General features: G+C 38.2%; 1 protein-coding gene across 1 annotated transcript in view; it reads left to right on the forward strand.

Moving 5' to 3' along the window:
- The window catches only part of LOC109097722 (exonuclease mut-7 homolog), a 42,388-nt gene extending 28,801 nt beyond the window's left edge, over window positions 1–13,587 (forward strand). The window contains exons 19-20 of the mRNA XM_042764769.1: window positions 11,754–11,820; window positions 12,057–13,587. Of these exons, the coding sequence (XP_042620703.1) occupies window positions 11,754–11,820; window positions 12,057–12,370 (381 nt within the window). The 3' untranslated portion in view covers window positions 12,371–13,587. The remainder of the gene's footprint in view (window positions 1–11,753; window positions 11,821–12,056) is intronic.
- The last annotated feature ends 1,221 nt before the right edge of the window (window positions 13,588–14,808 follow it).

Consider the following 14,808-nt stretch of genomic DNA (forward strand, 5'->3'; position numbering starts at 1 on the left):
CCCCCCTCAATTCTAGCACTGATTTTAATACTTTTTTTGTATACATTTTATTATGTTTGTTTAACTGTTCTATCTGATTATTAGACAGACTTCTATCCATGTTAGACAGAACTGTTAACAACGAGGGAGAATGTGAGCACTGTGTGCTCAGATGTTGCCTTTCTCAGCGCCGTCAAAATAAATTTTCTGCCTCGAAAGCATCGGCCAAACAGGAAAAACATATTGGCCAATGCCGATATTTGAAAGATGCCAAATATCGGCCGATATATCGGCCTTGGCGATTTAACGGTCGACCACTAATTAGGAGTGACATCATGGTTGGTAAACAATGGCATCATTTTATTTTGGGGTGAGATATCCCAAACAGTTTCAAAGAAAAAGCTTAGTTTTCGAGCAAACCATCAAAAATAACATTTGTGAGGGTTTTAAATGTTAAGATAATGATATACTTTTCAAAATCATGACAAAAAGTGACGTTTGTTAGTAATTAAACATTTGTGTGTGAACTTAGAGAACTGACTTCATACATCCACCAAAATCACCTTAAGAGCAATTTGGCCAAGGCCACTCTCCCCATTGCATTTGTCATTTGTCTTAAGAACAATAGGTTCCTTAAAATGGGCCGTTATACCTCCCACATTAAGTCCCACATGCACTGTTTGAAACAAGATTTTGATGGATGTGCTTCTAACTAGCGCTCACAGAGCTAAGAGCAGGTTCTAAGGTTAATAGGGTTGTTATATATGCTGTAGCTAATAGTGGTATGCGTAGCGTTCATGGGAATGTTGTTGGACTTGACAGATTCTTTTTGCATGGTTGGTCTGTGCATTTGCACAGTGTAAATGCCTCTCTTAAATGAGACCCCCAGTGAAGCCTGTCAAGCTATAACAGCCCTGGAACCCCACTGTTACAGAGTGTTTGTTTTTCTTTGTGTTAATGAGGGGAAGACTGGGGACCCATAGTGTACCTGTGTGTGGTGAGAGAAAGTACTAAAATAGTGCTAAACATTAGACGTTTAAATCTTTTTTTTTTTTCTTTTTTTCTTAGCATTCAGGATGACTGCTCTTGTTTCATGAATCGGGCTTGGGAATGGGGGTCAACAGAGGCTGGCAGTGCTTCCTCTGTGTCTGATCCGGCTGATGTTATCGAGGGTTGGAAGTCTGTTTGCTTTGGGAGTACTGGGCAGTTAGGGGTGGGAAGGGTCGAAGAGCAGCCCCCTGTGGGACAGTCGAGGTATACAGACACTGGGGTCAGCCTCTCTGGCTTGGGAAAGTGCTGGGAGAGCCCAGTATACTGAATGACGTTGAATAAAATTGGAATGGAAAAATGGCCAAATTCAGACAAGAAAAGATGCACACTCTCCCCTTCTCTCTTTCCCTTCCTGTCCTCCAGTAATCAAAGAAAGTTGGTTTTCTCACAGGAACTGCGCTAGTCCATCCGTGATGCTTGCGCACGAGGAAAAGGAGGAGGTGCTGAAGTTAACCTTATCCGCTTCACCTTTTAACGGATAAAAGGGATTCCCCAGTGATATCATCTGAACTTGCAATATAAGCCAGTTCATTGGCAAACCAAAGCATGCTGGGATATGTTCATTACCTTACTGGGCTCTTATCAGACTTCTCAGCAGCCTGCAACGTTTGATCTCTAGAATTCTGTTCTCATTTAAGTCTCTTTGAAAATCTCCATTACAAAGAGAGGGGACACCGACTGCCCCAAAGCCACAGTGTAAAAGCAGTGGCCCGAAGAGCCTGAAATCTAAGCAACAAACTCAGCCGCAGTAGAACAACCACCAACCACCTCCCTACCTACCTCTGTCTGTCTGTTTAAACCCTCCCTCTGGAAATCCTGATTGGTCAGGTTGTCTACCTGTCTCTGTCTGTCTGTTTAAACCCTCCCTCTGGGAGGTATTTCTAGTTTTCTTTCTCACCGTTTTTTTCTCAGTCTTTCTTTGCCATCTATTTTGGTGAGCCGGGCCGGTCCAGCCGGTTCCCACAGAGCGGTTCCCATGGTTATCGCGAGGAGATAGCGTCAGGGATGGAGGGTGATTGGGTTTTGGGGGGGTGGGGTGTTTGACAGAGACCAGGAAAGACAGCTCTGTACTGGGAGATAGCAGCTCTGTTACATGGAGGAGGGAGCAGGGGTGGGCTGGGGAAGCTAGTGGGGTTTCTGGGGCCCGACTCTCAGAGATATCAGGGGGCAAGCAGAGCTGGAGTCGGTTGGGGTGATGGTGGACTGAGTTGGGGCGGAGCGACAGGCTTGCAGGGCCACTGTGAAAGGGATAGATTCAGTTCCCACACTCATAATGACTGTGTCACAGGAGACCGAAAAGGGACAGCCTCTGGCCCTGGGGAATTTAGCAGGACCGACCAGAACGCTAGGGAAGGAGGGGCGGCGAGGGCTGCCGATGGGGTCCGTGACACAGGAACTCTCTCAGGCCTTTTTAGGCTTCACCTCATTGCTTTCACACCCGAGGTGAACCCCGAACCCAACCCCCAGCCCTCTTCTACCTCAACGTTTCCACTTTGTCTCCCCCTTCCCCTTGGTGTCTTTCCCCCCCAGGCTTTTGTTCACCATCTTGTCCCATTTCCTGTCTACACCCTTGTTCTAGTTTCTCTCTCACACTTCTTTTTGTCCACCCCTGCTGCCATCTCAAAGCCCTCCGTTTTTGTCCTTTCTTGTGGACACCAACACTCGGAGAAGAGGTGCTTTGAAGGTGCCATTCTCCTCTGGGGCTCTCATGTCTTATCCAGCATCATTAGCACTTGACCTCTCTCCCCTCACGCCCTTTCATTTCACTTTATCTCCCACATGCTGTGTGTGTGCGTGCACTGTTATCTTTGTGAGCTCATTGGTCCTCATCTGCACTCTTATTTCACGGCACAGTGAGTCTTTCATGTTTGCTAAATTGTTTGATACTGTCGGTACCTTTGTGTTGCTTTGACAGAGCTACCTGGTATCCATGTTATTGGATCAATTCAGACCTTTCTTGCACACGGCCGATGGTAGGTAAATCTATGCTAGATCAACAAAAGCAAGTAGAGTTTTTTTAAGAGTGTGTCTTCTAAAGTTGCGAGTGGTAATGAGAAAGATACTTACCGGCAAGGCTGAATTTTTTTAAACTGGGTTTTGACCCACCCTGTGGTCTGGAAACTCTTTTTGTCAGCCTGCTGGGCCTGAAATCTGTGGTGCCCATTGGAGTGGGCCGGGCACCAGTCATCCCACAGCTTTCTCAGGCTCGTCCCCCCCCTTAAGGGCTGCCATAGTCAATATTTACAGTTGGGGATGAATCATGAAGACTTCACAATAGCATTCCGAACATGCTTAAGTGTGTCGGTTAAAGAGAGCAAGCAAGGGAAGAAAGAGAGGTGTGAAACGCAGTACAAGGCTTGCGCAACAAAGTGTGGTGGCGCTCCCATGACAAGACACCAGGAGACAGGACGGGACAAATACCGCAGCGAGTTACTTTGGGTGTGGTGGGAAGACAAGACAACCTTGCCCACAGTTTCTCTCTCACTTTCTTCTTTCATTCTCTTCCTATGTATCGAGAGAGCTTTCTGAACATCTATTAGAACAACTGTTATTAGTAAAAGAGAAAACTGTTTAATAAATGCACACATGCATATACCATTCGAAGGTTTGGGATCAGTAGGATTTTTTATATTTTTAAAAGAAGTCTCTTATGCTTATCAAGGCTGCATTTATTCAATCAATAGACAGTAAAATTGTATTGTTTTCCGTTTTTAATATACTTTAAAATATTATTTATTCTTATGGTGGCAAAGCTGAATTTTCATCAGCCATTGCTAATGTCTTCAGTGTCAAATGATCCTTCAGAAATCATTCTAATATGCTGATTTATTATCAGTGTTGGAATCAGTTGTGCTGCTGCTTAATATTTTTTTTGGAAGCGGTGTTGTTTTTCAGGATTATTTGATTAATAACAAGTTAAAAAGAGCAGCATTTGTTTTAAATGGAAATCTTTTCTAACACAACTGCGAAATCCAAAAATGAATATCAGTTTTTCATACTTAATATGAAATAATAGAATAATAAATGTGATTCCTAAATTCACTTTGATGCCACAATTCATACACAAAATGTTTTAATACAAGTTTTTAATAGTTTGTCTTTCATTTATTTTGGCAGAATAGTGTAGAATTTTAGTATTGGCCATAACATGAAACTTTTCATTGGCTTACTTGTTTTTTAATATCGGTGCATCCCTAATTTTGAAGCATGAAAAATGCTCTTCCCCCCAAAAGTTATGACACATAGAGTGGTCACAATATTGTTTTTTATGAAACCTAATGGTCAAATTGAAAACTATTAAAATCACTCTAATATTTACAAGCAACATTTATTGTATAAATCAGCCAGCCCTAGTTCCAAATCTCATTTATTTATATCTAGTTGTGGACAAAAAAACCTCCAAATTCCCCAGTGACATCCTTAAGGATATTTACTTCTGGAAGTATGTAAGAGTCATTGATCTGACCGCCTGAGACGAAAGAATGAGAAGAGAGAAAAAGAAAGCGCTATGAACCATTCTTGGTTTCAGGGCTCGTAGTGGGGCTATTATCCCCCTATTTGGGCAGTGCTAAAGAGCTCAGCTCTGAGAGAGGGGCAAGTATCAATAGGGTGGGTGGAAAGGCTAGTTTCACTGAGGCCAAGCTAGCACACAAAACCCCCAGTGCCCCCCTGAGCCCTGCAGCTAAAGCCCACACAAAGAGTCTCCTCACTGGCCATTATTCCCTGACTCCCGTGGTTCTCTACAGAGCTCCAGTCCCAAAGCAACCCCCCTCATCCAGAGCTGCCAAGAAACTTTTCTGGGTACGAGTTGTTCCAAGACCAACAGGGGAGAGTTTTCTGAACACATGTATGTTGTTAGAAAAAAAGAGAAGTGTCAGAATGGTTCGCTTGTCGACTGCATCCTGTCCAACTGTCTGGTCAGGTTCAGCTCTCTGGGCAGTGAACGGACCATTAGCACTGACAACAACACTAATCTAAAACACCTCCAGGCAGGGTCACGAGAGAAAGAGGGGTCAGCCCTGATGAGCTTTCTGCTAATGCCTCAAGTAAATGAGCAGTCTCGTGTTTTATTACGTCTAAGAGAACTGAAATGTTGTTGTTCTTCTCAATTTCTTTTCAAATTCCTGTGTATCATATATACCAGTGTGAAGGAAGCTACTTTCTACTTATTTAACTTAAACTGTTACAGTCAGCCACGCTGCAATTTTGATAATGTAATTAAGTTATAACAAAAAGTTGTAACAAAAAGTAGCTAATTAAATTAAGGCTATTTAATTATGACTGTGAGTTAATGTGTTTGCGTTTTGCTATTGAATGCTTGTATTCCTCTGTTGGCTTTTCATGTTCATTTTGATGCAGTCTAAAAATATAAAAATTTAAGATGAGTAGAGAGCAGAAAAAGACCTCTATGCGATGTCATTACATAGATATGAATATGTTCCACATAAATTGCAGAGCCCATAAACATAATTTTCTTTCCTAAAAAAGGAATTGAATTTGTTGTTGAACACATTGATATTAAATATATGGTTAAAGAGCGAGGTAAGATGAAGCTGCAAATCATTTAATAAAAGTCTTTTAATGATACATTTTATGGTAGAAATGTTAAATGACCAACCGCTATATCCAGTGATGCAAACTACTCGATTTTTTCTCAAATATGGCCACTTTTAGAGAGAGAGAGAGAGAGAGAGAGAGAGAGAGAGAGGGGTATGTGTAAATTGTCTGCGTCTTGGTCTCTCTACAAACAATGAAGCTGAGTTTAGTTACTTAAAAAAGGCGATTTTAACCCCCTCATTGCTGAGGAATATAATGAACCGATTCAGTATCAATTAATAAAAGTCGCATGGTAGTGCTGACAAGTTTATGAGCTTCTGAATGTTTCTTTTTGCACAGCGCGATCTCAGATCTCTGTGTGCGAGTGGTGTTTGTGTGTATGCGCGTGCACATCAATTAAAGCAGCGCATTAATATAGAACGGTGATTAAACTGAACGGTTTTAATACATTAGCCTTGTCTCACACACACACACACACACACACACACACACACACACAGTGGTGTTCAGTACGGTCACACTGTATATCTGTTATTCAAGAAACTTTTGAAAAGTAAAAAAAAAAAAATAAATTATGAAAAAATCCTCAGAACCTATTTGCATGAAAATCAAATATGCCTGTTGTTTTTTTTAGTAATATAATTTAACAATATGTATGTACAGAATGCATTAAGGGAGGGGTGCGGGTGGGGGGGTTGGCACAGTGGTTAACCAGAAAAATTAAATATGGCACGTCATGCCGAAAAGGTTACCGACCCCTGACCTAATTATTAAAGAATTATTATATTATTATATTATAGAATTATATAATTTACTTTTATTTACAAGAATTGTCCTTTTTTTTTTAAATATTTTTATCAAATTTTGTTTACATTTTTGCAAAAACATACCAATTACTGTGTTTTTGCAAAAATGTAAACAAAATTTGATAAAAAAATTTATAATTCTTGTAAATAAAAGTAAATTATATAATTCTATAATATAATAATTCTTTAATAATTCTATAATATAATATGATATTGATTATATAGTAACACTTTACATTAAGGTTTCATTTATTAACTATATTTAATGCATATTAAATACAGCTGTATTATACTGTATTATTATATTAGCTCAGGTCCATTAACTAACATTAATAGATATAACTTTTTATTTTAATAATGTTGCCAAAAATGCTCTGTTAGAAACAAATTGGCTAATTCCAACCTCAATTTGTTTTCCCACAAAATGCTATCTACGTTTCTCAAGACGGTAGTGATCTTGTTAGTGGCCGCCCATGCTTGTAAGAAATGTGTCAAACGTCGAGGTTTGCTGTGCCGGCAGGTCAGGAATCTGTTCCCACGCTTACCTGCCTCTGCTTCTGTTTGAATCATAGCAGCCTCCTCTCATTCGTCAGACACGCGGTCATGTGACCCAGCCACAGCACAAGCCCACCGCCTGAATGCAGTCCAGGATTTTCCCATGGGAGCGGCAGTGTGAGAGGAGGGGGTGGGGGGGATGTAGTCTGTGCGAGTCAAAATGAATATTTCCCTCCGCTCCCCTCCCCCAGCTCTCGTCTATGGGAGCTCTCTATCGCTCCGTCTGGCTTTTCTCGTGCACGTCTCTCTAATGGGAAATGTTTAGCTCATCTAAGGCTACTGTTGGCCCCATATAGAGGTGACGTCTTGAACACATACTCAACACTGCTGCACATACAGTCATCTGTCAACTCTTGCACAGAGGCACAAACTAGTTAGTAGATAGTCACTACATTTCTGAAGAAATTATGAAGGCAAGCTCCAAAACTTGCTGTCATATGCTCGGATGTTATTTAGTTTCCAGGATTTGCTGTGCTGTTGCTGTTCTTGGCATCTTGCTAAGTGGTTGCTGGTGTGTTCAGGGTGTTTTTTAGGTGGTTACTTACTGGACCAGATCAAAAGAGCCCATCCATGATATTTTGGACCCTAAATATGACTCGGATCCCTTCTAATATGTAGTTTTATGGGATATTGTTCCCTGTTTAAACACTGACCAGAGAAAATCAAAGCTTGAACTAAAAAAGCTCCAGGCTTGTTATGCTTGTGTTTGTAGAGCTGCACAATTTGTAATTATTATTAGTACTTAATATATATATTAAATAAAACATAAAATACCAATAATTCCGCAACAAAATAAATTATTTTAATTATTAATTATTATTATCGCAATATTGCACGATAAAAGAGAAATGTAAAATTACAATGCTAATATTTATGGTGGCCTTCAAAAGTTAAGCTATTGAGCATTTTGATTGCAAATTTGTAATGTGATTCATATATCAGTATAATAATAATAATAAAATGTTTAATTTATATAGCGCCTTTCCCAAGCTCAAGGACGCTGAACAAGGTACACCAAAGCAACGTATGACTGTAATAATATTAATTACTATGAAATATGAAACTAAATTATGAAACAAAATAAATATAATTATTGTAATATTTCACAGAAAAATTACAATACTAATATTTATGACTGTCCTAGTTTCTTTAAACTAAAATTTAAACCATTGATCTTTTTGATTATGAAAAATATTTTTGTGATTTATAGATCAGTTGACAATACATTACATGTACGTATAATAATTATAGTAATTGTTATTACATTTACATTACATTTACATGAATTTATTACTATTGCTAAATATAATGATATAATAAAATTATGAAACAATATATTGCTATTGTAATAGTTCACTGCAAAATAAAAATATTTTACAGTACAACTGTAAAATTAAAATACTAATATTTATGTCGATCTTAATTTCTTAATTTGAATAAGTTCAATTTTATTGCAATTACATATTACAATTTTGGATGATGGATGGTGCATGTTGCATTCCCAAATGCACATCATATTGTTGTTTTCACTTTGAAACATGCAGTGCATATATATATAATAACCACACTTAGCCACCACAATTAAACAATTACCCTAAGTCATACTGTGATTTTTGTTTTATTTCAAGTAATTGTGTAGCCTTAATCTTTTCTCAGCATGATCTCAACAAGTATTCATTTCCTTTTTTTAGACCACATTCATAAATTTCCATACACAAACAGAGCAGGAGGAACTAGGCCGTTAAATACTCCAGAGTTTCCAAAGCGTGTCCTAACCAGGTGCGATAAAATCTATCTCTTCATCAGTTGTTTTCCGAATCGGGGCAAACGACGAGTGGGGGACGTTTGTCACTGGCTTGCCTACAAAATCTGCATCATTTCTACATTGCACCGAAGTATACACTTGTGATGCCTACCCAATTACAGTACGTTGAGGAAATCTTCAGAAATCTCCAACCTGATGTGTGATTGTGAGCTGGAAAGCACAAGTGGCTGACAATCATGGATAAGATCATAGCGGGACCAGCAACAAAAACAACAGCAGCACCTGGCTCCTACATATGACATATTTGCCATAGGGTTTGGTCTGGTCACGCCTCGCGTGTTTATGTACGAGGCAAAACTCACATATGTGGTTTTGGAGGCAAACACAGATGGAGAAAGAGCGAAACGGCGCAGGCATGAGTATGAGTATGAAGAGTTGGCGGAGCAGGTTTTGACTTGCTTTTGCATGGGAAACTCAGGAGTTGGGTAAATAGTTGCCGGTGTGTTTTGCGCCGCTCAGCCAGCGCAGTGTGTGGGAAGAGATCACTCAAGGTGGAATGGAGAGAGCGTGAGAGTGAGCAGACAGGGTTGCAGAGGGCACCTGAGCCGGTCCCTCACACACTCACACAACATGCCTTTTCACAGCACCTTGTGTTTGTGTGTGTGCGTGTGAAATCATAGATACTTTAAACTGAATTCTGAATGGATACATTATTAAAACGTGATGTTTTCACACTGACTTTATGAATAGAAATCATTTACACTATCGGTCAAAAGTGGAATTATTATGATTTTGTAATGTTTCTGAAAGAAGTCTCTTATGTTCACCAAGGCTTCATTTATTTGATGAAAAATATTGCAAAAACAGTAATATTGTGAAATATTATCACACTCATTAACTTTGTGGATGCATTTGTGATTCTTATTGTAGACCATTTTTGCTGCTTAATATTTTTACAGAAGCTGAGGTGCTTTTTTCAGGATTTTTTGATGAATTTTATTAGTCCTAGTTCAAAAGAACAGATTTATTTGAAATCGAAATCTTTTATAATATTTAAATGTATCATCACTTTTGTCACTGATGCTGAAAAATTAGTCCTTGCTGAATAAAAGTATTAATCTTTTGTGTTTCTCGAGCAGCAAATCAGTATATCAGAATGATTTCTGAAGGATCATGTGACACTGAAGACTGGAGGAATGATGCTGAAAACAGCTTTGATCACGGAAATAAACTTTTATAAGCTTTTATAAAATATATTCACATAGAAAACTTATTTAAAAATGTCAAGTATTTCACAATATTACTTTTTTGTTTTAACTGTATTTTTACCTAATAAACAGCCTTGCTAAGCAGAAGAGATTTTTAAAAAAAAAACATTAAAAATCTAAAGTATTCCAATTAACCTTAATTATATTTTGGCCATTTGTGTAATTACATAATTAACATTTTTTATTTACCCTCATGTTGTTCAAAACCCATATACTGTGTTCAAAAGGAGATGTTTTGTGTTCATGCTTCTCTGTTTTTAGTTTTCTTAAGTGATATGATAGTTCTTGAATTTGTCTCTGTTCCTCACAGAATCCTGTGTGGAATATAGCAGGCCAGTTATAAAGACTCATTGGTTCTTGTTGGAACTCGACAGCATATACTGTTGTGTCTGAGAAGTTGTGTAAAATTCCTTCTAACTTTCACCTTTCGTGCTCCACTGAAATAATGGAAGCATGTGAGTGAGTAAATGTGTAAAATATTGCTTTAAACTGAGAATCTTTCAATTTCAGTTTCAATTTGTGTCAAGCATTTCAGTCTCGAGTCTAATGAGTTGACTGACTGAATTGTCAGTGTCCTGGTAAGGTGTGGCATTCAGCTCGAGTCTCCGTCTGGGTGGCTTTTAGCGCCTGTGTGTCGTTTGAAAGGGTGGGAATGGGTTCCTCGCTGAGAATGAGACAGAAGCCACAGTGAGGTGTGAAATCAAGAGAGGCGACGCAAACGTCTAACCTCGCACCTCGCCTGTGTGTGTGAATGCGTGTGCGTGAGAGAGTTTATCATGGGACTTACCAGACTGTTTGAAATGTATATTTGTCCAGTTTGCAGCCTACCATCACTGCTATATATATATACAGCACAGTTAAAAAGTTTGGGGTCTGTAGGATTTGCTTTAAAGAAATTAATATTTTTATTCTGCAAGGGCAGATTAAATTGATCAAAAATGACTAAATTTATAGTTAAAATTTTTGATTTAAAATAAATATTCTTTCTATTTATCAAATGAAAAATATTGCATTTTCCACAACTATTTTAAGCAGCATAACTGTTTTCAACATTGATAATAATCATAAATGTTTCTTGAGGAGCAAATCAGTATATTAGAATGATTTCTGAAGATCATGTGATGATTGGAGGACTGGAGTAATGATACTGACAATTCAGCTTTACATCACAGGAATAAATTACATTTGAATATAAATTCACACAGAAAATAGTTATTTTAAATTGAAATAATATTAAACTTTTTAATATATTCCAAATAAATGCAGCCTTGATGAGTATAAGAGATTTCTTTTAAATACTTTTAAAAAATCATTCATTTATATCTATATCTATATCTATATATATATATATATTTGTCTGCATGTGCATTTTATACAAAGCTAAAATTTTATTACATTTTTTGTTATTTATATTTATTGTTAATTGATACGTTAGACCATAAAGTCAGGGAAAAACAGGTGTGTGGCATATATGTGACTATTTATCATACATTTACCATGTATAACACAATTTGAGTAGTTATTTCATAGTTTTGATGAGATCTCTGTTTACTAAAATGTGGAAAATAATGAAATGATTCTAAAAAAGAATAATAAAGTATAAACAGAATTAAAGTTATTTAGAATGTATATACTGCCTGTATTATACAACGATGCATAATAAGAGATTTTATTATCTAACACTTGATTTAACATCTTGCTGATGAATTGACTTACTTGGTGTCATAATATTTTATTACATATTAATGTGTTTTTTCTGTCACCTTTTTCCAGGCTTGCAATTGTAATGAGTACTTGAAGCTGTCCAGAGAGGATATGACCCGCATGATGAGAGAGAGAGGTTGCCACTTCTTTTCCATTTGTCTCCCATGTCAATACAACACACATTTGAATCTGTATATACAGATTTAATACAGATTTTCCACCAATAATTAATTTTCATTTGAATTAGTTTTAACAGTATTTTGCCTAAGCCCTTGGTTTTTGTCAGCAGCATCATTTAACATAAGAAGCGAAAAGTTGCATAAAGCTGCCTCCTTCATTGCTTCTAATCGCTTTTTCTTTCTCTCCTTCAAGACATCGTGTCTAAGTGGGATGACTGTGAGTCACAAGCAGAATCCAATAGCTGGAGGCCCCCAGAGGGCCCAGAGTTCACCCCTCACTGCCGCTGGGCCCCACGTACCGCCCTGGACCCCCAGACCTTCAAATTCCCCAGCGGGGCCGAAGTTCAGCTGGAGACCGTGCCCCCAGGCCTCCTGTGCCAGATTCCAGTGTACTTCATCTGCACCGGCTGTGGAAAGGTGTTCTGGGAGGGGACCCACTATGACCGCGTGCTGTCGCAGTTCCAAGAGGTCCTGCACGTCAGTGAAGACGCAGCAACAAAAGCATGAGATCCAACAAACTCCAGGTGTAATGAACTCTTGCATTTTTTTTCATGCCTCTGATTTAAAAAAAAAAATCTTTTTATGGAGGTATTTTTATTTGCTACACTGTGTCATAGTAACTGTGCAAAAAACCTTTTGAAAGCTTTAATTGTGTTTTGCACTGCAAAGAAAATTAACTATCAAATGATCCTGTGTACATTAGTTTTACACAATATAATAATATGCTTGATGCCAAAAAATGTTTACAAACCTCCTGAAAGTGTTTTTAAGAACACTTTATGAAAAGATTAGTCACACGAAGTTATTGAAAACAGGATTTATATTGGATCGACCCTACAAAATGGCACAAGACTTTCATTTTTAATTTTTAATTTTTTCATTTTCATACATATCTTGTTTAGACGTATTTTTACTGTTTTTTTTTTTTTTACTTAAGATATAATTAGTTTTACACATAATATACTTAATGTCATAAAGTTCACAAACCTCCTAAAATTGTCCATAAATCATAAGTGTTAACTGTTTTAACAACACTTTATGAAAAGATTAGTCTCAAATTTTGATTTATATTCATTTAACTTTTTTTTTATTTAACAGTTTTTTACTGTTTTTCAAACTTAAGATCTAAATTTGTTTTACACAATATAATATACTTTTTGCCATAAAATGTTTACATTAACCCCCCCAAAATGACAAAATATTCATTTAATTTTTCCCAAAATCTTTAGTCATTTTTTACTATACTTTTTAATATCTAAATTTGTTTTACACATTATAATGATATATTTAATGCCATAAATTGTTTACAAAGCTGTGAAGTGTTTTAAATAACACTTTATGAACAGATTCACTACAAATTTGAAAACAGGATATACGTTGGATTAATCTTTATTTTTCTAAAAGATCTATCATGATAGTTTGCGTGTTATCTCTCTTGCACTTATCGCTAAAAACCAAAAAAAAGTTTTATTTTCTTGACTTCCTTTTTGCAGATCGAGTGTTGTTTATGTTTAGTCTTTAAGTCATATCTCCATTTGTAAATCTGTCAAAACTACAAAAAAACATGCTTAGGTTCCCCAAAGACAGTGCTGCTGAATTCACGCCAGACACTGTTTTCGTTCCAAGTTTTTGAGGACGGTTTGCAAGTTCATAACAGGATGGGCTGTATACAGTCAGTCCTCAGTGCTGCCCTTCCGAGTTCAATAAAGCCATGCTCAAACAGAGCCGTGTCCTCTTTTAAATGTGTGCTCCCTGAATATAAGTATCAAAGTGTTGACTGTAACCGTAGCTCTGCGTGTTTGCATTTGCTGGAGATAATCTTGTCTGCTTGCAGTAGGAGCTCTACCTAGCCCTGTTCAGGCCTCCACGGCTCTTCTGCGCTTCTGTTATTCGATACTGGCTCTTTCTTTGCTGGGAAGAAAAGCTCGCCTCTTTCCCACGCTCCTTGAACACGTGGTACTGGGGCTGAATTGGACTCTGAAGGCCCTCCCTCTATTGAGACGTCATGCTAGTCCTGCAGAATCCCCGGCCTGTGACTCAGGGGCCTCTGCCTGCTCTCTTCCCCCCAGCTCTCCACTGTCTGGCTCAGGCGCCAAAAACCTTGCACAGGGCAGGCTGGCTGAACTTTGAAGAGCTCCCCCTTCGTGCCTCATTTCAGGTGAAATGCCTCCGCAGGGCTACGAAACACCAAATATTTTCTGAACTGTGTTTGGTGGAGTTAGCATTCGGAGATTTAGATGCCACTGAGATCAACCTTCCAGCTTTTATGACACATATTAATCTTAAATAACACGCGCGTGTTGACGTTGGGAGGAGTTTTTAGCTAGCTGTCACTGGCTTGGGTTTCTGATGAATGTGACCCGGGCCCAGGTGGAATATGGGACACTTCCTGTACTTCTAAAATGGCTCACAGGATATTCTCAGCGTCGGGTCGATTAGCACCTCGCTGGCGTCTCATTATAGCCTGTTGCTTTGATGTCAACTGTGATGCTTTAAATTACCATTCAGGTTTGGTTTATGTGTGTTGGGTATGTATTTAAAAAAAGATAAAGGAATAGAAACACTTTTTTTTAAAGTTTCAAACAGATTAATTGCCGCTCTAAAGCAGGGTTTCTGCTAATCTTGAAATGGTCTTTAAGAGTCCTGGTTCGCCCCAGTCTTAGGCTCCGTTTACACTAGTGCATTTTCGTTTTAACATGGCGTTTTAGAATGAAAACGATCCTCGTCTACACTGGCGTTTCCGCTGCGTTTAAGAAACGATCTCCGTTTACACTACACAACCTAAAACACATGTCATGTGACCACTCATGCAGGTACAGCCATAGATATGAATAGGTACATTCCCTATTATTTAGATCGCGGATACGTGCTTGGAGCAGTCGAATGGGGAATCTACCTATACATCTACAGTATGGGTACAACAATGTGCATGATGTTATTGTTTA

This window comes from Cyprinus carpio, chromosome A10 (genome assembly GCF_018340385.1).
Source record: "Cyprinus carpio isolate SPL01 chromosome A10, ASM1834038v1, whole genome shotgun sequence".
Lineage (NCBI taxonomy): Eukaryota > Metazoa > Chordata > Actinopteri > Cypriniformes > Cyprinidae > Cyprinus > Cyprinus carpio.